Source organism: Lipophrys pholis, assembly GCF_963383615.2.
Source record: "Lipophrys pholis genome assembly, chromosome: 7".
Lineage (NCBI taxonomy): Eukaryota > Metazoa > Chordata > Actinopteri > Blenniiformes > Blenniidae > Lipophrys > Lipophrys pholis.
In genome coordinates this window covers 1269014-1294536 of record NC_137638.1, presented here as the reverse complement: position 1 = coordinate 1294536, position 25523 = coordinate 1269014, and the positions used below count along the sequence as shown (strand labels likewise).

Sequence of the window (25523 nt, the reverse complement as noted above, 5' to 3'; positions counted from 1 at the left end):
GTGTTGATAAAAACACTTTGAATTAGTGAGAAAGTTTCCATCGTCACTTCTGGTGTTTCTCACATTTCAGCCTCAGTTTCGACTCGTAGCTTGGAGTTCGACCTCCTGCAGGTCCTGCAACGTTGCTTCACACTAACACACACCTTCATCAGTGATGGTGCAGAACCCTGGAACCTGTTTGTCTTCATTCCTCCTGCAGCTTCCAGCTGAGATGTGATGAACTGGGAAAGCAGAATAAAGTCCTGCTGGGTCAGCACAGAGAGCTGGAGCAGGAGAAGAAGGACATGGCGGCCTACCTGAAGGGCTGCGTGTTGGAGAAGGAGGCGGAGGTCGACGTGCTGATGGAGCGTCTGCAGGACCAGAGACGGACTGCAGACCAGCACAGAGACGACCTGCAGCTCCAGCACCGCCTGCTGACACAGGACCTGCAGGACAGGATCCACACTCTGGTGTCAGAGAACCAATCACTGGGTGTGTGTGTGTGTGTGTGTGTGTGTGTGTGTGTGTGTGTGTGTGTGTGTGTGTGTGTGTGTGTGTGTGTGTGTGTGTGTGTGTGTGTGTGTGTGTGTGTGTGTGTGTGTGTGTGTGTGTGTGTGTGTGTGTGTGTGTGTGTGCACGGTGGACACCACTTGTGCTTCTCTTCTCTTGTGCAGTTGTGGCCGACGTTGCTGATGGATGACATCATGTCGTACTCATCTTTTTTTATCGGGGATATTATTCCGAGTCATGATGCTGGTGTCGATATAGGACTGATAACGGATGTTGTTATTGGTATCGGTATCTAACTGATACCTGATGCTGGTATCAGTATTGGGCTGATACCTGATGCTGGTATCGGATCGATACCTGATGTTGTTATCGGTACAAAGCAGATACCTAATGCTGGTATCAGACCAATACATGATGCTAGTATCGGTAGCAGGCCGGTACCTGATGTTACCACTATCGGACCGAAACCTGATGTTATCGATATCGGACTGATACCTGATGTAGTTATTGGACCAATACCTGATGCTGGTATTGGTTGCAGGCCAATACCTGATGCCGGTATCAGTATTGGGCCAATACCTGATGCTGGTATTGGTACATTGGTGTATCGGTGCATCGCTAGTCTTGACTGGTGCTTCTGGTTTCCTCCCAGCGGAGAACCTGGCCCATCTGGAGGAGTTCCAGACGCAGAAGGAGAAGCTGATGTCCGAGATGGCGTCCATGGAGAAGCAGCTGACCAATCAGAGAGAGGAGCATCGAGACGACGTTCACAGTGTGGAGATGAAAGCTCTGATGGAGAAGAGGAGGTAGAGTCTCCGTCAGTCGATGAAGTAAAGTTTAGGTTTCAGTGGTTTAATTTAAAAACTACGAAAACAGGAAGAAAAATCTCCGTCGACATTAAATTTATATTATTTATAGGAAAAGAGGCAGGAGTGGCGATCTGGTTTGGTTCAGAGGCGAGATTCAGACCTGCAACCTGGAACAGGATGGTTGGTTGGTTGGTTAGTCAATTGGTTGGTTGGTTACTTTGGTTGGTTGGTTGGTTGGTTGGTTGGTTGGTTAGTCAATTGGTTGGTTGGTTGGTTAGTCAATTTGTTGATTGGTCGGTTACTTTGGTTGGTTGGTTGGTTAGTTGGTCAATTGGTTGGTTGGTTATTTTAGTTGGTTAATTGGTTGGTTACTTTGGTTGGTTGGTTGGTTGGTTGGTTGGTTGGTTGGTTGGTTAGTCAATTGGTTGGTTGGTTGGTTGGTTGGTTGGTTGGTTGGTTGGTTGGTTGGTTGGTTGGTTGGTTGGTTGGTTGGTTGGTTGGTTGGTTGGTTGGTTGGTTGGTTGGTTGGTTGGTTGGTTGGTTGGTTGGTTGGTTAGTTAGTTAGTTAGTTAGTTAGTTGGTTGGTTACTTTGGTTGGTTGGTTAGTCAATTGGTTGGTTGGTTGGTTAGTCAATTTGTTGATTGGTCGGTTACTTTGGTTGGTTGGTTGGTTAGTTAGTCAACTGGTTGGTTGGTTGGTTACGTTGGTTGGTTGGTTGGTTGGTTGGTTACTTTGGTTGGTTGGTTAGTCAATTGGTTGGTTGGTTATTTTAGTTGGTTAATTGGTTGGTTACTTTGGTTGGTTGGTTGGTTGGTTGGTTACTTTGGTTGGTTGGTTGGTTGGTTAGTCAATTGGTTGGTTGGTTAGTCAATTGGTTGGTTGGTTGGTTGGTTGTTTGGTTACTCAATTGGTTGGTTGGTTGGTTAGTCAATTTGTTGATTGGTCGGTTACTTTGGTTGGTTGGTTGGTTAGTTAGTCAATTGGTTGGTTGGTTGGTTACTTTGGTTGGTTGGTTAGTTAGTCAATTGGTTGTTCTTATGGTACATAGAATTAATCACGGTTCAGTTGGAGGTTTGTATTGATCCAGATGTGTGTTTGTACGGTGGACAGCTGAAGGAGACTCATGTCCTCTGATTGCCTTCTTCCTGCCTCCTGTCCCACCTCCATCCTGTCCCACCTCCATCCTGTCCCACCTCCTCCCCGCCCCGCCCCGCCACCTCCTCCTTCAGCCTGGAGCGCGAGCTGGAGCACCACCTGGTGGCCATGGCGGCGGAGGTGCAGCAGCAGGTGGAGCAGAAGCTTCCGGAGAGCACCAGGCTGGCTCTGCAGGAGAATGCGGAGGCGAAGGCTCGCCTCGGCCTGCTGTCGGAGCACGTGCAAGTGCTGACGGAGGAGAACGCCGCTCTGCGGGGGCGGAGCAACCGGCTGGGCGTCGACGTGGACGTCCTGGAGCAGACGCTCAGCCAGACGTCTCGCACCAGCTGCATCCGCAAGAAGGTGAGACACGGAACGGCTTCGTTCTCCTCCGACGCAGGACTGGAGCTTCAGCGTCACGACACTACCTCCCTCCACCAGGTGGCGGAGCAGCTCACTGGAAAGTGTCAGCAGCTGCAGGCGGAGCAGGAAACCTGGAAGCAGCAGGTGGAGCAGCTGCAGGGTCAGAACCTGGAGCTGCAGGCCGAGACGGAGGAGCTCAGGTCCAGTACGAACTGATCCGAGGCACAGAGCCTGGTCCGGACTCGAACCGGAGACCTCCTGACCCCCGCCGCCGAGCCACGCCCCCTCTGGTGTGACGGCGGCTGGTGCTTGTGTTTGCAGGCGGGAGCAGGCCTCGCTCGCCGAGCAGCGCCGTGCAGACAGGGCGGAGGTCAGCCGGGTGGAGGCGGAGCTGCAGGAGGAGAGGAAGAGGAGGAGCAAGATGAAGAGCATCATGCAGGACGCCGCTCTCACGCTTCAACACGCCCTCACGGTAACCACGGTAACCACGTTTCCACGGCAACGGCAGGAACATTGAAAACGATAAAGCGTTTCAGCCACCGGTAGCGATGTTGGTAAAAACAGCTTTAGATATTTTAGTTTGATTATTTTCAGCAGTTTTAGCGACACAAGCATTTTTCTTTACTTTTAATACTTTCTTCCATTTCCACTTTTTACTTTTCATGAAAAAATAAGCCATAGGCTATTTTAATCATTCAGTATACATACATACATTTTAATTTCCTTTTAAAACGTGTCTATTACTTAAAACTATTCTTTTGTAAAAAGCACAACATTTGTAGTTTTGTGGGATAAATTAATTAAATGCAGACTCACTTATTTCTATACAAGACAAACAAACAAAAAGTTTTACCCTTTAAAATCAAGAGGGCTTCGCTTCACCACCCCCACGGCTCTTTGGCGCCCCCCTGAGGAGGTCAGGCGTCACTGAAGCATTGAGCCGCTTGCTGGAGCTGCAGGGCCTCAGTGTGTGTGTGTGTGTGTGTGTGTGTGTGTGTGTGTGTGTGTGTGTGTGTGTGTGGGTTCTCTTTGCTCTGCTCCCCTCAGGAGGCACCTCCAGACCAGGACCCGGTCCCGGTCCTGGACCCGGTCCTCAGGTGGAAGCGGCTGATCCAGGAGCTGCTGGAGGTTCTGCTCAGACGCTTCGTTTCCGCCACAGAATCTGGGTAAACCAAGCGCCTGACGGCTTTCTGCACCGCACATCCAAGCTAAAGTCTGTCTGACGCCTCCAGACGTTCTGGAGTGGACCCGGCCCCGGCGGCGTCCCGCAGCAGAACCGACCACCAGCTTCCCGTCGACCCAACGTCCAAACCCAAGAAGACGGCGCCGCGGACGGGAAGTGGCTCCAGCAGCAGCGGCGCGGCGCCAAACACCAAACACTGAGAGGAAAGAAGAACTACGTGGCCAGAACCTCTTAGAATGTAAATCCATCAGCGTCTCTATTGATCCTTCTGGTTTCATCAGAAGGCGACGATCTTAAATCTACGACCGCTCTCACTTCGAGAGAAGATTTTAATGAAAGTTTAACTTCGGTCATGAGAAACGGGAGTCAAGGAGTCCATCATTATATTATGATTACTACTATCAGGACCGATTCTTCACTCTGCAGCCAAATTACCAACATTCCTACACATGAAATAAGTTATATATTATATATATATATTATATCTTGTGACGTCAGAACGGGAGGATTTACCGTTTCTTTTCTAAAGATCGTGACAAAATCCTTAAAAGAATGTATGAATGGAAATTTACTGCAAATCAGTGGAATTAAAACTTTTGGTGTTTAAGTTAAAAAAAACGTTAAAAATATATTTGTGGGATTTTTTTGCTTCATTATTATTTTGGGGGAAAAATAAATGTTGAAAAAACTTAAACAAACTTTGGGTTTGAAAAGTATTTGACTGGAAACCATTATAATACACAGACGACATGGATTTAGACTCTAATGAATGTTTGTTACACAGAAAGTATTCAGGCACTTGATGACAGTCAGTACCTTCCAGTACTACATATTACCCCAGAGGCAGTACAGCAGAATATCTACGCTCCAACGACCACCGTATGTACAACGAAATACACATCTGCTTTACAAAGTATACTTTGATAAATATAGAACTTCATGGATTGTTAAGTAGTTATAGCAAATATTCAAAATACTGTGATTTCTTTTTAAATAGATACAAAGGATTCATATAAAAGTACATTTCTCTCCTTCCCGGGTCACGAGCAGAAGCCGATTCCCTCCTGATCCGGAGGTTCTGGGTTCATCTAGAACTATATACACACACCATGTGATTCCTCCCAACAGAAAAAGGTCCAACGATCCCAGCTGGAGACGTTTTCCGTGCTTCAATGATCAACAGAGAGCAGAAGGTTCCACGAGGAGGTACCAAAGAAAAAAGGCGTAGTAGAGTAGAATGTGTCTGGTTGGTCTGAACTCCAGTGCTTCCAGCCGCTACATTCATATTGCAAGGGCACTTTGGGATCGCTCACATTTAAAGTTACTAAACAAAAAAAAAAGTAGAAATCTCATTGGTTGATTGGGATGAAGTCCCTCGTCTAGCAGCAGTGGGGGTTTGTGGGTAGTGGGGGGGGAAGGGGGCGGGGTTTAATCAAACATGCCCCTCCGGGTCGGACTCGGGGAGGTTTTCCTGCCGAGTCGCGGCGTTCCCTGGAAGAGAACACAACGTCACAATGGGACAAACAGGGACGCACCGATACCGATACCGATACCGGGCTGAACTCATTCTACTACTGGTTGTTACCGTGCTGTACTGATTAGTAGTAATTAGCTGGTCTGTGTTGCGTTTGAACAGTGACTGGGAGCTGGAAATGTTCCAGGTTACCCGTAAAGAAAAGTACATTTGGTTTGAGTTGAAGCCGGAATTTCCCACTGGGAAAGTGGGAAAACTACGAAAGCTTGGACAGAGAACGTCTCCCAACTGATTCTTAACAAGGCACCAGATAAAGTACCTAAAAACACATAAACTGTTAAGATTTACCACTATTGGTATGAACGCCTCAGAACTCGCCTGACTGTAAAATGTGTTGTAATACCACTTGGTACCACCAGATGGTGACGTGAGTCACTTTAGGAGAAGCGTTACTGAGGGAAGGTTTTTAAAGGAAGTGGTTTGCGTTGGCACGTCGTACCAGGGGCACGAGGAGACTCACCGGCGACTGAGCCTTGGAGAAGTTGACGTGAGCGTAAAGCAACACGGCAATGTCCTTGTGTCCCGCTTCCAGAGCGATGGACAGCGCGTTGCTCTCGTCCTGAAGACAACAGACACAGACAGAGATCAACATCCGGGCTTATCATTGCTACCACAGGGGGGCGCCACAGAGGACAAACAGCCATGTTCTACTTTCGGAGGAAAAAAATTAAATCACGAAAAAGAAAAATAAGTCGTCATATTAGCAGTTATTTTACTAAAACTCTTGTACTTTCCAGACATATGTTACTTTACATCAGGATATCCTTTTTACAATGAAAATGTTAGTTTTGTTTCATGAAGTTTTCCTCTCTTATGCGAGAATGAAGCACCACTATCGCGCCCCCTACTGGCTATACCCATGTATTGAGTTTAGAGAAAGACACCTGCACTACATATTCATAACGTTTACTTCATCCTGTACTGAGAGGGAGTACACACAATTAAATTGACAATATTTTCAATATTGCAAAAAATTTTTAAAAAACAGGCAATTTCATTAAACTGCTGTTGCTATGGCAACCACTCCTGGGGCTTACCCATATATGGTGCTTAATGCAGGATGAAGTAAAATTTTGTGTTTATGTAGTAGAGGCGTCCTCTCAGAGGAAATGCCAATATAATATTTTCCGTATCACAAAACTTATTTTATTTAAAAATCTATATAAATCTGCTTGTGAGGAAAAGAAGATACAAACCAGGTTTTAGAAATTACTTCGTTTTTTAACCAGATTTATGACGTTTTGAAATAAGTACGATATTCAGACAAAAGGAAATGCCGATGTCGTAAACGCCACCGACTCTCCGGTTTGGAGGAAACGTGAAGCAAATGTCCTCCGATTCACCGGCGCGTGTTCAGAACTGCGGCGCCTCACGGTTTGTGTTTCTGTTTGACCCGGAGAGGAACGATTATAAAAACCCCAGGAGTTCCCAAAGCGAGCAGAGGTCACTCACGCTGTCGCTGAGCGTGGCGTCGCAGCCGGGTTGGGCCAGCAGCAGCTTGACGATCTCCACGTGGCCGTGCTCGCTGGCGCACATCAGCGCCGTGGAGCCCTCGTCGTCCTGGACGTTGACGTCGGCGCCGTGAGCCAGCAGAGCGCGGACCATGTCCATCCGGCCGTGGCTGACGGCCAGCATCAGCCCGGTCTGACCAGCCTGCCGACGGCGACGCGTTACATTAACCAAACACCAGTACTGCATCACAGCCGATACAGGTACTTCTATACTTTACACACACAGCAATGGTTCGTTATTACAGGGAGAGACACTTCATTTCAATTCATTAAAAAAGAAAAACATCCAGTGCATGATCTTTTGAATTTATTACTTAAATGCAGAAAAGTAAAACATTCCACACGATTCACTCGCCTGACTCTTATTATCAAAATCACTTTGAATGAAATGTGGCCATTATGTCGTCTGCCTCAGAAAGAGTTAATGATACTTGGAAAAAGTTGATTCTGATAAAATGTTGAACCAAATCAGAGAAATGAAGTTTTACTTGCAGTTTCCTTCTCCCACCACTTGGTGGCAGCAGAGCTGCTTTTTGTTGTGTGTGTGTGTGTCTGTGAAGGCTGGAATGAAAGTCAAAGCCGTTTCAATGTGTTGACCTTTGACCTCCGGCACTGACCTGGCTGGCCCGGGCGTTGACGTCGCCCTTGGTGAACAGCTCCTCCACGATGCTCATGTCCCGCGGCGTCTCCACGGCGGCCAGCGCCGCCAGCATGATGGGCGTGTAGCCCGCCTTGTTCTGCTGGTTCACGTTGCACACATCTGACACGGACACACAGAGGAATTTAACTGTTTGACGAGCGTCTGGATGGCGGCGGCGGCTCCAGGAACCTTCGCCGCCGCCGCCTCGCCACGGTTTCAGCTCCTCACCTGCGTCCAGCAGCTTCTTCACCACCTGGAAGTTGGAGTGCGACACGCTGTAGTGCAGCGCCGTGTTCCCGTTGCCGTCCGCCATGTTGACGACGTGACGCAGGACGGCGGGCGCCACGGCCCCGAGCCCCCCCAGGAAGTCCTCCACCACGGCCGCCGCCGCCGCCTTCTGGCTGGACATGCGGAACCACTCGTGCTGCACGGTGTTGAGGCAGGCTCTCTGGGGGGGCGGAGACCAACAGGGCGTCAAAATAAAGCAGGACAGCAGGTGAACCACCCCGGGGGGGGGGGGGGGGGGGGGGGGTTAGGGGTGGGGGGGGGGGGGGGTCTCAAGTTTCTTCAATAATATTCTTCATGTTTAATGACCTTTGTGTGTAAAAGTCTTGTTTTAATCTGTTAACTTTCATTTACTAGAATAAAAAGATTTAGTAAAAACCCGTTGAGCGCGGAGCCCTGCGGAGTGGGCGGGGCCCTGCGGAGTGGGCGGAGCCTGACAGGAAGGCTTTTCTAGTGAACAGGTGCTCTGCGGCGCCACCTTGGGAGGCGTTTTAAACACACTGGAAGTTTAACGTTTCCACTTGAACAAGTTCTTTTATCTGCAGAAGAAGAAATGTGGGACCAGCGAGTGACTTCAGGTTCTCTTCTGGACGGACCCGTCAGGCAGGGCTGGTCCATATTCCAACACGAACGACTGTTTTACAAAACAGAATCTAGAGTGAAGCGTGGAAGACTCACCACGTCTTTACCGCTCACAGCTTTGGCGTCGCTGAGGTGCAGCTTCAGCAGGTTGCAGGCGGCCGACATCTTCTCACTCAGCTCGTACCTTCAGAACCAGAACAGGACACTTTGTCATGTTTACCTTCAGAACCAGACCAGGAGGATCAGATCTACAGGAGTGACTATTTTATAAAGATACTGGAGCAACATGCCAACTTGCTGCATAACTTCATTATGATTTACGAGTGATGCACCGATATCGACTCCAGTATCGGTATCAGTATCGGTGCATCACCAGAAATTAAGTCAGTTGAGTTCAGATTGTCCAGATGTTTGGACTCGAGGCCACGGGGTGGATGATGAGACTGGACTGGAACCAACCTCTCTCTCGTCTCCTGCTTCTCTGGACTTTCCTCTCCGTCCTTCTTGTCGTCGTCCTCGTCGGGCTTCACCTCCTCCATGCTGCTCTCTCCCTCCACCTTCCTGCTTCCCCCATCCTCCTCCTCCTCCTCCTCCTCATCCTCCTCTTCCTCCGAGCCAGAGGAGCTGCTGTCCTCCGAGCTGGAGTCGTCGCTCGACGTAGTTTCATATCTGAGCCACAGGGGGGCGACAGAGGGGGAATCAGCTCTTCCACAAACACACTGGGGGAAGTTTTTTTTAAATTAAAAGAGCTTAAAGAGTGCGAAGAAGGATTGATCAGCAAAGTCAACAATCTTTAAAAATAAAATAAAAGTTATCAAAACGTCAAGAAGCTTAAAAAATAAAAAAAATAAACAATAAAACAAAAAGAGAAAAATGACCAAATAAAGTCAAGCTGAAATGTGAAGCAGCTCATTAAAAGAAAAATATCCCAAAACTTCAAAAAGCTTAAAAAAGAAGTGGAGACGATCTGAAGGACTGACCCTCCGTTCACACCGACGAACTGCAGGTTCTTCTTGGTGGCGTTTGAGTCGGGGCGGCCATCTTTCTTCTTCATGATGGATTTCAGTGTGTTCTGACCGCACGGCTCCCCTGAACACCAGAGAGGAGATGTTTACCAACAGAACCACAGATCCGGACCAGGACCAGGTCACAGATCAGGACCAGGACCAGGACCAGGACCAGGACTAGATCACAGATCAGGACCGGGACCAGATCAGGACCAGACGGAAACTTATTTACAAGTTGTGATATTATACCGTGAAGCGCCGTCGACATCTGCAGGTCCATCAGGCTCTTCTGCTGCGCCGCGCTCAGCTGCTGTGATGGTTTATCTGCCGCCGCCGCACTCCGCTCCGCCGCACTCCGCTCCGCCGCACTCCGCTCCGCCGCACTCCGCTCCGCCGCACTCCGCTCCGCCGGCTCCGCGCACTCTAGAAAAACACGAGGGGAGGAAACGTCAGAACCAAAACAGAGCTGACGTTTTTTTTTCGTTTCCAAAACGTAATGTCACGTAAACAACCAAAACGCAACAAAAGTTTTTGCATTTTCACTCAAACTTGTTGCCGTGGAAACGGCCCCTTAAGAAATGGACAACAGCGTTACATTGAGGAGCTTCCACACAGGGGACAGTCGCCTGTCAGCGATTCCAGAGTTTCTACAAAACATAAATAAAAGGGGAAAAGTTCTTCTGCGTGAAGACAAATCTACTGACATTATCAAGCTGTCTGTTTTGCAATACCAGTTTGTACCACAAGATGGTGTGGAGAGTCACTCGAGCGTCTAGTTTTCCCAAAAAGCAACTTGTCCTGAGAATAACACGCATAAAAAGTTAGGAGTTACTACAAAAACTGAGAGCATTGCTGAGGTCAGACTGGACGCTGCAGCTCCAGATCACAACCAACGCACACAAAAAATGCTTGCTCGTGATTAAATACCATTTTCTACCAGAGGGTGGTGTAGTGAGTCACTGTATCATATTGCTTCTTTTTAAACCACCAATTCAGTAACTAGAGCTACACTCGGTAGAGCGCAGACCTTCCCCAACACCACATTTGTTTGTGGAACCGAGTTAGCATCGCGAGCATGATAGCCAATAGCTCATAGCGATGCTAACTAGCCTAGTCAGGTAGCGCCATCACTGTGTGAAACACCTAGCAGGGAGCGTCTCCATGGCAACGGACGCTGATCTCCCTTGATCTCCTCCATGAGGTGCCTCTCTCATCCACTTTGTATGGGACATTGTTTTTCCTGGTTTTATTTGGAAACTTTTAGTCGTTAACGTCCCAAAATCTACTGGAGTCTCTGATGATAGATCATATCTGAAGATTTCATGTAATTAGACGGAGTCGTTCTTGTGAAAAGTTGGTAAAATTCAACCATACAAAGCAAATAATAATAATAATAATAATAACAACAATAATAACAATAACAATAATAATAACAACAATAAAAATAATAATAACAACTACAACAATAATAATAACAATAATAATAACAACAACAACAACAATAATAACAAAATATAATAATGACAATAATAACAATAATAATAACAACAACAACACCAACAATAATAATAATAACAATAATAATAATAATAATAAAAATAATAATAATAACAATAATAATAACAATAATAACAATAATAATAATAAATACACGCATCTGAAAAAATCTTGCAACTAAATTTTCAGGTAAAATTAAACGATTTCAGTTAAATTTTTCAGTTTGTCTCAAATGGAGTTTAATAATCATGTTAAAGCAGCAGATGACAGTTTTTAATCACAAGTAATTCTCTTATTTCTGTAAGAACACAATCATTACTGCCGTCTTCCAAGCAGTTTATTTTTATGGATGTTTTCCCTTGGCCCACAGCGTCCACTGGTTTAAATGCCCCGACCATAGTGACCAAGGAGAGGAACCAAGTCTAATTCGTCATTCCATGAACCGTAACAAATCTTAACAAACCAAAAAAGACCAACGGCGGAGCAGAACAGGGCCGGCCAGCAGGAACCCGTTATGTAACTCGGTGGGACCATGATTCAGCACCAACAGGGAGGTGTGAGCCGGGCCAGCGCCGCCGAGAGAAAAGGAAAAGAAAACAAGCAGCGAGCAGCCGATTGGAGAACCCCAGACCAGATGAGCTCATTGTTGGTGTTCGTCCAAAACAAACCCCCTCGCCACATTGTTCTGGGTCAGAGAACTCGGGCGTGTCTGGGCCCATCAGGGCTCCACTCGGAGCATGTGTGAACGCTGCGACCGCAACGAGAACCAACAAAACTAACAAGAACCGAAGAGAACCAACAAGAACCAAAGAGAACTAACAAGAACTAAGAACCGATGAGAACCGACGATAACTAAGAACCGACCAGAACTAACAAGAACCGACAAGAACAAGAACCGACGAGAGCCAACAAGAACTGACAAGAATCCAACAAGAACCGACGAGAACCAGGAAGAATACCTCCAATCACATCCACACCATTTGAACAGAACCTTATCAAAGAGTTGAGAAGAATCTAAAGATCGTCCAGACGCTGAGAAAACATCTCAGCAGGAAGAACCTCCACAGTCCACAGGATTTAAACTCTTTGTTCAAAGTCTGGTTCCGTCAAACGTTAACTTCAGCAGGTTTTAGAGAACCAAGTAGTAGAACCTCCAGTAGTTCTGATGTTATGAGACTTGAAGTGAGACGATGTGAATTAAACCCAGACGGTGACCCGCCGGCTCAGCAAAGTCTTCAGTCCTACTTTGTTGTTCCCATGAATATTAAAGAACAGTCGACGTCGCTGCTGCTCTCCAGTCTCCCTGCTGCTCTCCAGTCTCCCTGCCGCTGCTCTCCAGTCTACCTGCCGCTGCTCTCCAGTCTACCTGCCGCTGCTCTCCAGTCTACCTGCCGCTGCTCTCCAGTCTCCCTGCCGCTGCTCTCCAGTCTACCTGCCGCTGCTCTCCTGTCTACCTGCCGCTGCTCTCCTGTCTACCTGCCGCTCTCCTGTCTACCTGCTGCCTGCTGCTCTCCAGTCTACCTGCTGCTCTCCAGTCTACCTGCTGCTCTCCAGTCTACCTGCTGCTCTCCAGTCTCCCTGCCGCTGCTCTCCTGTCTACCTGCCGCTGCTCTCCTGTCTACCTGCCTGCTGCTCTCCAGTCTCCCTGCTGCTGCTCTCCAGTCTACCTGCTGCTGCTCTCCAGTCTCCCTGCTGCTGCTCTCCAGTCTACCTGCTGCTGCTCTCCAGTCTCCCTGCTGCTCTCCAGTCTCCCTGCTGCTCTCCAGTCTCCCTGCTGCTCTCCAGTCTACCTGCTGCTCTCCAGTCTACCTGCTGCTCTCCAGTCTACCTGCTGCTCTCCAGTCTACCTGCTGCTCTTAATTCTATTGACTAGTAAAGTGACATTTCTTCTATTGCCAGATTCTCGTTGATACACAGGAGATTGAGAGGCTTTGCAATTTTTCAAATCATAGCAATGTTTTCTTATTTAAGCTGATTCATAATATTGAGCCAACAATTACAATTACGCCACTTTTTGAAAATTAAAGATGTTTTGTGTATTTTGCAGGTTAAAGTGTGGCAACTGCTTAAGTACGTCAGAGTTTCCACTCTGTGGGCCAGAGAACGTTCTTCTTTTCCTTAACATTTCCATCCATTCATCCATCCATCCATCCATCCATCCATCCATCCATCCATCCATCCATCCATCCATCCATCCATGACTTCTAGTTTCTGGTGATAACGCAGATACTTGAGAATTCTGCACTTGAACACGTTACAACTAAAAAAAATAAAATGATGTAAGAGAAGTAGCTGATTGTCAGAATCAGGGGACGTTAAAGGAAAAATAGGACGTCAGGAAATTCCTTCTAATTCAAATCAGTTACAACAGACTCGTCAGATATTTGAAATAAAAATCGTGCGACTTGAATAAGAATTCTCTTTGCATCTGAATCCCTCCAGTTGTAACAGTAGAATCTCAATATGGATAAAAAAAACACACGTTTTCAGTGTTTCTGTCATTGCCGCGGAAACGAACACTGTTTGGTGAAACTTTTGTAAAAACCAAAATGCTAAAAACAATGCGTTTTGAAGGTTGTGAAAAAGAAGCCTCATAAAATCCATGTTTTGTTGTTTCAAGCAACCAAAGACCCCCAAAGCCAAAAGACACTGGACTGAGAGGCGACGCAACTCAGCTGAGGACGAATCAACGTCTGCAGACATTTCACCAGCTCACACAGCTGTGTGTGTGTGTGTGTGTGTGTGTGTGTGTGTGTGTGTGTGTGTGTGTGTGTGTGTGTGTGTGTGTGTGTGTGTGTGTGTGAATGTTACTGAAACACTTGCAGAGTGAGAGGAATGCTGGCGCTGTAGATCTCATCTGTGGACTGGTGAGATTATCGGCGGCGGCGAATGTTCGAAGGCTCTCACCTCGGCGGTCGGCCTGCAGCTTCAGGATGTCCTCGGCGCTGCCGTACTTCATGACGGAGTTGATGGAGGAGAGCGTGCTGACCAGCTGGCTGTTGATGGAGCCGAACTGGGACTGCGGCTGTCCGAAGGCCTCGGCCAGCTCGCTGTAGTTCTCCGCCAGCAGCATCTGCTGCTCCTGCAGAAGCTTCTGGACCCGCTCGATGTAGTGGTCCAGCCCGCCGCCGCCGGGCTGCTGCGCCTGCAGCAACGGCGGCTCGGGTGTCTGTGTCGGCTCCGACGCCGTCTCGTGGCTGCTGCCTGTCGACACAGACTCCACCGACTCCACCGGCTCCACCGGCTGGGAGGGGCCGCACGCTATGTTTCGTGTTTTCAGGCCAATCAGGAAGTTGTCGTGGATGCTCGCTGGTCCCACGCCGCACTCTTTGGTTTTAGAGGAGTTTGCTTTCCCGTAGCCCAACTCCACCTCTGTGACGGTTCCAACGGCGATCGAACGCGTCTTCGCCGCAGCGTGACTGTCCTTAACGAGTCCGTCACCGACGGCGACCGTCCTGGTTTGGACGGCGGCCGTGCTGGTGTACTTATCACAGGTGAGGACCGCCATGTCGGTGAAGGAGTCGACCAGGACGGCCGACGGCGTGTTGGTCGACACGCTGACGACTTCCGTCTCGGTGTTGGTGTGTCGAGTTGCTGACTCGGGGGCGGCCATCACTCCACAGTCGGTCTGACTTCTAACCTCTGGGTCGGTTCCTCGTGACTCCAGCGTCTTCACCGGACCAACGACCACCTCCACCGAACAATCTCCACAACCCACCGATCTGGACTCCTTGCTCGGCTCCGTCGCGGGTTTGCGGAGGTCCAAGCTGTCCACCGACTCCTCGGTGTTGACCCCCACCTCGGAGACGTTCAGCTCCGTGCCGACCTGCTGATGGCGCATCTCCACCTGCCTCCCAACGCACTGGTCCTTCACCTCCACACGCTGCTGCACCACCCAGCGGTCCATGGGGGTCGCGGGTCCAGTCGCGAGGCTTTGCACACTGGGCTGACAGGAGACTCCCACACTGAGGGTTTGGGGAGTATTGTCCGTGCCAACGTGGCTGAACTCCAGATGTTCCCCGACCCCCTGGCTGTGCGTTTGGACCCTGGCCTCCACGCTGGCGTTGTACACCTCTGGCCGGACCATCACACCTTTGTCCGCTTTCTTTTTGTTGGAGCCACCAGCTGCTTGAAGCTCCAGTTTCAGTTTTCCCATCTCCATCTGGTGAGTGGTTTCTTTCAGTTGTACCTCCAGCCGGTAGATCTTCTCCTTCAGCGATTCGATAGTTTGCTGCTGAAGCTCGATCTCTCGCTCGGCGTCGCCGGTCATGCCCAGCATGGCCTCGGTCACTCCCACCGCGGCACACCGCGTCTCCACCCGCTCCGTTGTGACTCCTACATCCTGCAAATGACGTTCCTTTGGTGGTCCAGTTTGAGCGACAGGAAGGTTGTTCATGTTTTCATCCGTTACTATGCCGATGGACTTTTGGTGGGCTTGGTTCTGCACAAGGTTTTGAGGTGGACTCTCGATGACGTTATTATCCTGGCTCGTTTTCTCCAGAGCTTGGACCTCGGCGGCCAAACGTCGGAACTCGTCCAGCCGTTGAGCACTCTGCTCCTGGGCTTCGGGCTCCATGATGTGCAGTTCTGGTTCCTTCTGAACGAGCCCTGGGTTCTCCATTTGGTCCGCACTACCTACACTGTAGGAGCGCTTACGGAAAACAAAGCCTTGATTTTTGGACTGAGCGGCCAACTGTCGCTTCTCCTCCTGCAGAACGGCGATCTTCACCTGCAGGATGGGAATGGTTTTCACCTGCTCCTCCAGCTCCTTCAGTCGTTTGAGGGCCACGACCATCTGCTCTCGGATTTGCTGCAGGTGCAGCGGGCTGACGTTCGTCACCGGCGTGGCCACGCCCGAGCTCATGGGGCTGTGGCGGATCGAGCTTCCCACGGACTGAGGGTAATAGAGGCTGTACTCTCCGTTGGAGAGGTGACCGTTCATGGCGAGAGGCGGGTGGCTACTGGGAGACACTTGGCTCGCCGCCAGGGAGCCCGAGTAGGAGGACAGGGAGCTGCTGGAGCCCATCCCACCGAAGCTGGCCAGGCGGCGGCGGGGCAACGGGGGCTCGCCGAGCGGCTGCATGAGCAGACGCTCCTGCTCCAGGCGGCGGCGAGTCTCCATCAGGGTCTTCTCCACCTGGGGGTTGGGTCGGGGGGTAAACCTGGGCGACGGCGGCGGGAGCAGCGGTTTCTGCTCGGCGCCGCTCGGGTAAGGCTGATGCAGGGGGGCTTCAAAGGACGACCGGGACAAGGAGGGGGTCAGCGGAGCAGCCGCCTGGGGCCTGGAGGCGAAGAAGACCGGGGACTGCTTGTCGTCGCTGTTGGAGGAGGACAGGGAGTCTGTGGAGGTCCATTCAGCCTGCGTGCCGACCCCGCCGGCGCTGCTCCGAGGCACCGCCAAGGGTTTCGCCAGTTTGGGCTTCCTTTGGATGCTCAGCTTCTTGATGGTGTTTCCTCTCTCGATGTCGTCAACATACTTGAGGAAATCCAGGTCTAGCTGGTAACCGTAGGGAGTTTCAACATAGTAAGACTCCTTGTCGTCATCTGTGCTCGGGCATCTTTGTCCTCGTTCTGGAAGACAAACCACAAACACACGACATTAGAATGATTTACGTGAAAAAAAACCAAATACATCTTTCAAATATTTTCTTTGGGAAGCAAGTACCAGTGCAGAAAATGTGCAAAACAAGGCTTCCTTTGAAAACACAAATAGCTTCTATTTGTTGGACAGACAAAGATGCAATAAAGTCCCTTAGATAACTGTGGTGTCAGGTAAAGCATTCCTCTGGCCATAATTTGACAACACAAGTACAAACAAGCCTCTGGTTCCTGGAGTTTATGCAGGGACAGCGTGAGCAATAATCTTTTTGGCAGCTTGAAGTCAGCCTGAAACTATGTGAGATCCAACCACGTCAAGCCAAGAAATCATACTTAGTAGCACAGAGTCGTGCCAACATCCTTGTTGCAAGTGTATTCTTCAGTCCCGGCGTTCAGACACCGAAACGTTAAAGCTTGTGACTGATAATCAGCTGCTTGTTTACAGAACCACAGATAACAGATCCAAAGTTCTCTGGGTGACCGAGGCCGTCGGTGCTCTCTAGTCCAAAATCCACCGAGTGTCAACAAATCAATCAGAAACACAATGAATGTGAAATAAGAATCCAACCTGATGAAGCTGAAATAAAAGTCCAAACAGCAACACATCCAGCTGAACTGCCCCCCCCACCCTACCCCCCCCACACACACACACACACTGCTGGCTAAATGCAGCGTCTTGTTCTTGGTATGCCAGGAACTCTGCGCCACTGAAGCAAACAGGCTGGAAATAAACGGTGCAGCTCTTCCTCTGCAGCCCACCAGACTTCGCCCCGTCAGTCCCTCCCGTCCTCCCCACAGCGATGGGGGGGGGGGGGTCCGAGGCAGAAACCCTGGAGCCCTGGAGCTTCACTCACCTCACAGCAACTGCACACACACTCCTGCCTCTTCCTCCCCTGAGTAGAAGTGCTGTTCCTCTCCACACTGAGCTCTTTCTCAATCCCCCCGCTCCACACAGGGGAGGAAGGAGGGGGAAGAACAGTTCCTCTATTGGTGTAAGCCGAGGGCAGCACTGCTCTGGCGCACCATTGGGCAGCGGCGTCCTCCAATCCTGCGAGGCCGTGAGCCGGGCGCTTCCCCGTCCCAGCGAGAGGAGGGGAGGCCGAGCGGCCACAATAACAGACTGTTCCTCAGAGCGACTCTGTCGAAGCTTCACGCCCTGGACTGGCCCCAGACACTTTCCTCCAACAGTCGGAGTCACGCTCCCCGAGAAGACGGCATCAACCCTCAGAAGAAAACTCAGGGTTTGTGTTTTTAGTGTTTAGCTGAACTCAATTAAGTAAAGATTCACTTTTACACGACAAAATGTTTGTCCACTAGAAAATCCTTTTTTTCTCCCAGACGACCAAGTTGGATTGTTATTATGGTGACTGTCACAATAAAAGTCCCAGGAGAATATGGACTGAGTAGGGCTGGGTGATTTGGCCTAAAATAAAAAATTATATTTAAAGACGACTTCAATTTTCGATTCGAATTTCTATTTTTTATAGAATTTTTATACAATTTGTATAATCTGCCACTGACAATGTTAGAGCAGCTATTCTAGCAACATTATTAATAAAAAATGTTTGATCTTCTATATATCATTTTTTAAATTTTTTGTGTGACTTCAAAGTGTGAAAAGATATAAAATACTACAAATGTTTTCTTTTGTTTGACCAGCAGAGTGAAACTTCAGATATCATACAGATTCTACTTATTTTATGAAAAGATTAATACTTTCATGAAAGTTTCACATTAGAGAACAATATTTAAAATGTTCATTTGCCACCGCCAGCAATCAGCTGATCTGTGGAGGTTTTTAACGCTGACTCAGCATCTCGTGGTGATTATTTAAATCACCTTTAAGAAGAAAGAAGGGAGTGTTACTCGTTGCAACGTTACATTTAAAAACTCGTACTTTTTCTTAAAACCCATAAGAGACAAAACTGTCCCTTTTAAACCCACAACAAAAGTTAGAAAATGATTCCTGTTCATCTTCAGACCTTCTGCTTTCGGAAAGTCGCCTAAAGAAAAGTCGAACCGACTCCGGTTTGGAAACAAGGACCTGCCTGTTATTATCTGAACTTCCTTGCTGAAGGTGTGTCCTGCTTTTTTTTCTCTTGTGTGATGTGTGAAGCAGCACAGTCGCAGTCCTGTGTAGGACCCCCCCCCTCCGGGCAGAGACCCCCAACAGCTGAGCGATGACCTCATCGCCAGCACGAGACAACTGAAGGGGTCGGGGGGGGGGAAGGGGGGGGGCTGCTCCAGTTAAGGATTACACAACAGTCGGGTCACGTTTGCACGACTACATTTCAACGGTTTTGTGTCAGAAGAGTTTCATCGTTACATGTCCTGAAAACGATGTTTGTGTGTTTGTCCACTAGTGGGAGCTGTTGTTAGTTTTAGCATTGAAAACACACGCAGCAGAGAACAATGGGCTCTAAACCGTAACAATGGGAGAACACGGTGGTGTCGGCAGCTGCTGAAAGTACAACAAAAAAGTTACTTGTAATCTAAACTTACTTTTAAAAGTAAAGTAACCAAGTTACATTTGAAGGAGTAACTCGTAGCCAGTAATCAGATTACTTCCTGTGGCCTCCAAAGGTCCGAACATGGGACATTTCTCACCGATGAAGCAAGATCCGAGCAGCATTTCCCAAAACGAGCTCCACCAGCGTGACTCAGCACCACCAGTATTTAAGGGACCTCCGCCTAGATTAAACTTCCCATATGTGGAAGAGTGAAGAGTGAAGAGTACAGCTTAGGTCCCAGTTTGTCACATTGGAGCATTTAAAACTATTAAAACTTTGTATAATCATCACCGGGTACTTTGTCATCTCGACTCTTCACAGCAGCACTTTTCTTTTTTTTTTTAAAGTTTGACAATCGTAGGTCAGCATAATGTCAAGTATCAGAGTATTCCACTTACGCAGATGACGTTCATGTCTTTGTTATTCATGATAACAGTGTTCTTTCTCTCGACTCGGGATCTCTTGATCCGAGGTATTGGTTTGATGACAGTAATGCAATAAACTGATATCAAATTATAATCCTGATGCTATAAAACATCAAATAGCCAGATTCCTGCCGATGCACATCACTAACTCTGACGTCAAAGATAAACTAATGCTTTCTTCTTGGCCGGCTGCTGTGGAGTTTCATGTGAAAACCTTTTTTTGTCAGTGGAGTTGAGGAAAGCCAGCAGCTGAGGAGAATTTCAAAAATGTGCAAATGCCAAGTCAACAACTCACAAAGAACATCCAGGACTCTCAGCTGGCATATTGAGACATTCACTTCAACCGTCTGACCACAGCTGGACGACAGAGTACCTGCGTGTGGTTTTCTTCAAACTTCTATTCTGACTGAGAAGCCAAACTCAAGCTTCAACTCAGACAGACTCTTCCAAACACGTCAGTTAAAGTTTCAGCCCACAAAGCGTCGGTCGTTGCTCTTTAACGCCTGAACAGAAGCCAAACTCGGGCCTCCAGGCCTCGTCTCCGGGGCGAAGCCTCCCGGCAGCACAGCTTCGCTTTGCTTTGCTTTGCTGGCTGTGTAAAAGTTTAAATTTAGAGCTGACAAAAGCCTTTTAACATTCAACACACCCTCGGAGACAGAATAAATTAGACTGCTGCTCTAAATCGGTCTGCCAGTTGTTTGTTGTCCAACCGGAGAACAGAAGTCTCTCAGTCCGAGTCGCTTCATGATTCTCTCCACTGGTTTGTTTTTGTAGAGGAAGCCAAAGTACTCAGTCATGATTTTCAAATACCAAACCCCTCGAACGCCGTCACCCGTCGGCAAGACGCGGAGAAAAACAACAAATTCAGATTTCCAAAGGGGATGCGGCCACTTAGGGATTTAATCAGTTTGACAACAGAAAGTCTGCGCAGCTCAGAATCAGCAACGAGGTTCAAGTTAAAGCCTCCTGGGAAAAGGTACGTGTTCAGTCCCGAGGTAGGGTTCGCCACGCGGCAAAGACTTTAGAAACACTTATACGAGCAATCAACTCAAAAATCATTCCAGCAGCAATCTGACGCACTTAAGCGAGTAGAAAACTCAGACTTAAGCTGCGTTTGACGTGACAACGCCTCAAGTGAAAACGCACCGTTGTCGCATTTTCGTTTCAGAAAAGTCTGAACCGTCAAATCACATGCATGCATACCGTTCACATTTGAACCGATACGGTACCGATACCCAGGGATCAGTACTGGTACTCAACAGTACCAATTTTCATTACTTTTGTGTGTGTTTATGTGGTAATAATGTGAATTTTGTTTAATAATAAAACCGCACACAACATATTTTTCTCAACTTTAACAAACGAATCAAAACAACATAGCAGTTGTACTACAACTACGCAGTGTTTATTCTTGATACACAAATTAAAACCCAGCTCCATGTTCTCCTTTTCCTTTCTTTCACCTCTGGAAACATTGTGATGGTAGAGCTCTGACAATAGATCTGTGACAATAGATCTGTGACGGTAGATCTGTGACGATAGATCTGTGACGGTAGATCTGTGACGGTAGATCTGTGACGGTAGATCTGGGGTTGTTGACAAAGGCAGATTTTTCAGCCTTAAGGAACATCTTGTGCTTCACCAGAGTTTCCTCAGGTTAGAAGTCTTCCCGCCGCTGGCCTCGTACTTTGTTTCTCCACCATTACAGCGAGCCTAACCTGCACCGCGTTGTGAAAAGTGGCGCGCTTCCTGTCAGCCATGCTTGTTTGGTTGCAGCTGCGGGTGTGAATGCGCTCATGTGCGTGTTGCGTTCAAGTCCGGCTTGGAAAATCACCTACTCTTCCAAGACTGCGTTTAGGCACCGAAACATGGTACCGTGTGATTTGACATTAATCGGTACTCGGCAGTACCCACAAAAGTACTGGATTCAGTACCCATCCCGACCAAGGTGGTGGGAAAAAGAATCTCCAGAGTGAAGTCGTCTTGTTGACGGCAGAGGTCAGAGGATGAAGGTCAGAGTGGTTGGAGATGAGCTGAAGACATCAGAACCCAGAAGAACCACGAGTTACAACTCTGGACGAGACGTCGGTGACTCGAGAAGCAGCTTGGAACAAAACGCCAGCGCACGTCACTGCTGTCAGCAGAGGACAATAGACAATATGCGGCTGGACAAACATGGGCTCGTCTGACGCAAGTGCTTAACAAGCACTCTGTTACGTTCTGGTTGTATGAAAGGTGCTTTGTAAATACTGTCCGGATGATTGATTGGTTCTGATTCCAGCATTCAGACGGTCGACTGTAGAATCTGGTAGAAACAAGACGACGTGGATCCATCCCGCTTGTTCCAGCAGTTCAGGCTGCTGTTGGTCTGACGGCGTGAAGGAGATTTAATTTCATTTAAATTCAATCAAATTGACCCTTTCAGTAGAAGAATGTCTGGGAGAGAATGTAGGAAATAAAGACACGGATGAATTAACATGTTAATGACTGTAACGCATCGAGCTTTACATGAGGCACTGGAATTTCTGGGCAGTTTATATGAGCTCCAGTTTATTACAAACATGCAGCACGAGGGGGAAAACACGTCTGGATGACCTCAAAAACCTCATCTCAGGGTTTGTAAGAGCAATCGACAGGCTGAAAAACAAAAGCAGGGAAAGAAAACTACATTTCCTTTACCAGCATAATGTACAAACATTCTGCAACACACACACACACACACACACACACACACACACACACACACACACACACACACACACACACACACACACACACACACACACACACACACACACACACACACACACACACACACACACACACACACACACACACACACACACACACACACACACACACACACACACACACACACACACACACACACACACTTTGACTTTACAAGACATTAAATTGCACATATTGGGTTTTATAGGAGTTTAAACCTATCACAATAAGAGCTCCTGGAGAACTCTTTGCAGTAATATTCAAAGGTTCAGTTTGGAGACATACGGTCGCCACAACAGTCTCATAAATCCGTCACGTGAACAGACCCGAAACATAATGCATACATGTTTTAGACGTCCCATCCCCTTCACCTCAACGTGAGGAATGTTTGGGTCCCGTAAGACGACATGTCCTCATACAGCGACCATGTAAACACACCCAGGTCCCCGTAACGCCTGGAAAACCTGCCCGCACACACACACACACTTCTCTCCCCCGTTCAAGCGGCCTGGTATTTCCTGGCTGTGCCCGCAGTCGTAATTACTCCTGAGAAGAGTGGTTTGATCCACATGTTTCACCCTGCAGCAGACCGACACGACGACAGCAGGACACATCCGACCTCCCTCAAAACGCAGGAAGCTGAACTGTACACAGAAAGTACAATGGAGCTGCTCACGAGGCTGCAGCAGAGCGGCTGTGAGCTACGAGCTTCTTGTAGAAGGTGACGGGGCCGTGCCAGACGCCGCTGCCAAATTCAACAGCTTAAGCCCCGACGAGGCGATGCGGACGGGAGGAAATGTTTGGACTTCCTCTGCAAACAGCAAAGTCTGAAAAACTCTGCCCTCCCTGCTCTTTTCTCATAGATGGTCAAGAAAAACAAAGTAAGACTTTGTTCACGCGACAACGTTTCAAGGTGAAACTCATCTTGTTTGTGTTTCTGATCAGAAAAGTTCCACGTTTACGCGGCAGCGTTATGAAATCCATGTCCTTTTAGACGTCCACAACAGAAACATTGAAAACGATGTAGTTCTTAAATACTACATGTACATAACTTTCCTCGTGTATTTCTGTTTCTCCAAGTAGCAGAAACCTCTGATCAGCTGAGCTCAGGTTATGGTGTCCCCTGTGGCTTGGACAGGTACTGCACTCCCAACTTTATGTAATTTACCATGAGACAGTTCTGAAGATGTTTGATTTATGTGTTGAATCTTGTAAACAATACTATTATCAGAATTTACTTTCCCACAAGATTAATCCCTAAACTGAAACTACATTTCCATTGTTTGATCTGGACAAATGATGTAAACTTCATGTTTGAACGAAGGACAGTTTCAGAGCTGTGGGTGAATAAATGTTCAGTCTTTAGCATTGATGCTAAGCATGTATTTGACATTTCTCGCTTTTCCGGCTGTAATTTGAACCAGAGATGAACTAGAAGAGGCACTCGGAGCGCAGACCTTCGGCATCGCCGCATTTGTCACCATGGAAACCAATGGATTACAAGGTTATTGATCCAGTCCTCCATCAGTCCTGGTCGTTTGGGTTTCTTCTAGTTGAAATGTTCAGGTTAGATGTTCTGTTGGCTCCTATTCTTTTGTGTTACTTGAAGACAACGTTAACGAGTGAGCTGGCCTGTGATTGGCTGAGAGTGTGTGTGGGGGGGGGGGGGGGGTAGCAGTGTGTTAGCAGTGTGTTAGCAGTGTGTTAGCAGTGTGTTAGCAGACGGCTAACGACAGTTTCAGCCCTGACGGATGGAGCTGATTGCTAACGAAGTCTAACGGACGATGACGAATCAGTTCAGGTAATTCTAGTTGATAGTTTTTTTTCGAAAATCTGGTAAAGTACATACATACAAACCAATAAATAAACTAGAGCGACACTCGGTAGAGCGCAGACCCTCGTCAATGCCACATTTCTTTGTGGAACTGAGTTAGCATCACTAGCATGTTAGCTCACATCGGTGCTAACTGGGTAGGTCAGTTCACATCCAGACAAAAGCAACCTTCATTGGCGAAGGTCAAAATCCTCTTGGATTAACAAGGTAAAGAAGAAAGTTGTATATATTTAATCCAACCATCAAGTGAAAGAGTGAAGGACACTGGTCCTGCTCACTGTCCACGCTGAATAGCCGCCGTGTTTCCCCGTCACTGCCGCGGCTCTGTCCAGCCAGCGTCAATCAGACCATTATCCCCCCCGGAGGGACGTGTTCGCACTTCATACATCGGCGCTCGTGTAAAGACAGTGAAGAGTGTCAGGGAGCGGCGACAATGCCGGCGTTGAGTTTACGAGGTCCTCCCCCCTCTTCATGGCAGACTATTAGAACCTGGCAGCACAGAGGGAGCGTGACCGAGCGGCACCGGGACCACTGCAGCCGCTCACACTGGTTCCTCTGTCTGTGGAGCCGCCGCTCGCAACCCTCATACAGCTGGGATCCCCTTCTCTCCAAACACCGAGACCCACCGACCCCCACCGAGCCCCACAGAGTCCCACCGAGACCCACCAACCCCCCAAAGAGCCCACTGACCCCCACAGAGCCCCGCAGAGCCCCCCACAGAGTCCCACCGAGTCCCACCAGACAATACGACTCATGCAGAAACCAAGACTCTCATCGGGGACATTCCTCTCCCACGTACAAGTTTGAGTCGACTGATAAGGGACCCGGGGTGTCGTGCTGCATCTGAGCAGCTTCACCGATTCTGAAGCGAACAGCAGCTCATGCAGCTCCTCTGATGAAGCTCCGGCTCGGCTAACATCTGGACCTGGCAGAGCGCGAGATGAAAATGTCCGTCGATCAGATCTGGAGCAAGACGCCTCCATTTTCATTGTTTTTACAGGAAAATAAAAGCTCTCCAACATTAAAGATTTTAATAAAACCAGTATTGCTGCTAAGGCTCCATTTACAAGTGAAAACAGAAACACAAGGCATTTTGAAAACGCTGCTCCTGCGTCTGCTCGCCACGTTGGTAGTAACTAATAGTTCTGCACATGCTCAGTGGAGCCAATCAGAACTGCCAGTCCATATTCTCCTGGGACTTGACTTTTATTTTGACAGTCACCATACTAACAATCCAACTTCACCCTAACGGGACCTGAATCTGCTCACATGGCCTTTAAACACGTTCACCTTTGACTGCGACCGAGTCCTGAAATAGAAAACCTCTGAGGTCCGTGTGCAGCGGCCGTTTTTAAACGTAGTATTTTAGGAGCGAGGGATCAGTCCTGCAG

At 48.3% G+C, this 25523-nt stretch overlaps 2 protein-coding genes across 4 annotated transcripts in view; both read right to left on the bottom strand.

The window, feature by feature from the left end:
- dmrt1 (doublesex and mab-3 related transcription factor 1) overlaps positions 1-224 on the bottom strand; it is a 36168-nt gene extending 35944 nt beyond the window's left edge. Inside the window, exon 1 of the mRNA XM_080467328.1 lies at positions 144-224. The gene's annotated coding sequence lies outside the window, so the exon portion shown is untranslated. The remainder of the gene's footprint in view (positions 1-143) is intronic.
- Positions 225-4613: 4389 nt separating this feature from the next.
- kank1a (KN motif and ankyrin repeat domains 1a) overlaps positions 4614-25523 on the bottom strand; it is a 49243-nt gene continuing 28333 nt past the window's right edge. For 2 of the 3 annotated variants that reach the window (XM_080467325.1, XM_080467326.1), the window contains exons 3-12: positions 13943-16606; positions 9788-9961; positions 9512-9620; positions 8991-9200; positions 8628-8715; positions 7893-8112; positions 7642-7784; positions 6966-7166; positions 5974-6072; positions 4614-5470 (exon numbers count right to left, since the gene is read on the bottom strand). In XM_080467325.1, the coding sequence (XP_080323451.1) occupies positions 5408-5470; positions 5974-6072; positions 6966-7166; positions 7642-7784; positions 7893-8112; positions 8628-8715; positions 8991-9200; positions 9512-9620; positions 9788-9961; positions 13943-16606 (3971 nt within the window). In that variant the 3' untranslated portion in view covers positions 4614-5407. Of the gene's footprint in view, positions 5471-5973; positions 6073-6965; positions 7167-7641; positions 7785-7892; positions 8113-8627; positions 8716-8990; positions 9201-9511; positions 9621-9787; positions 9962-13942; positions 16607-17487; positions 17557-25523 lie in introns of those variants that run through there. The other variant, XM_080467327.1, reaches the window with a different exon arrangement.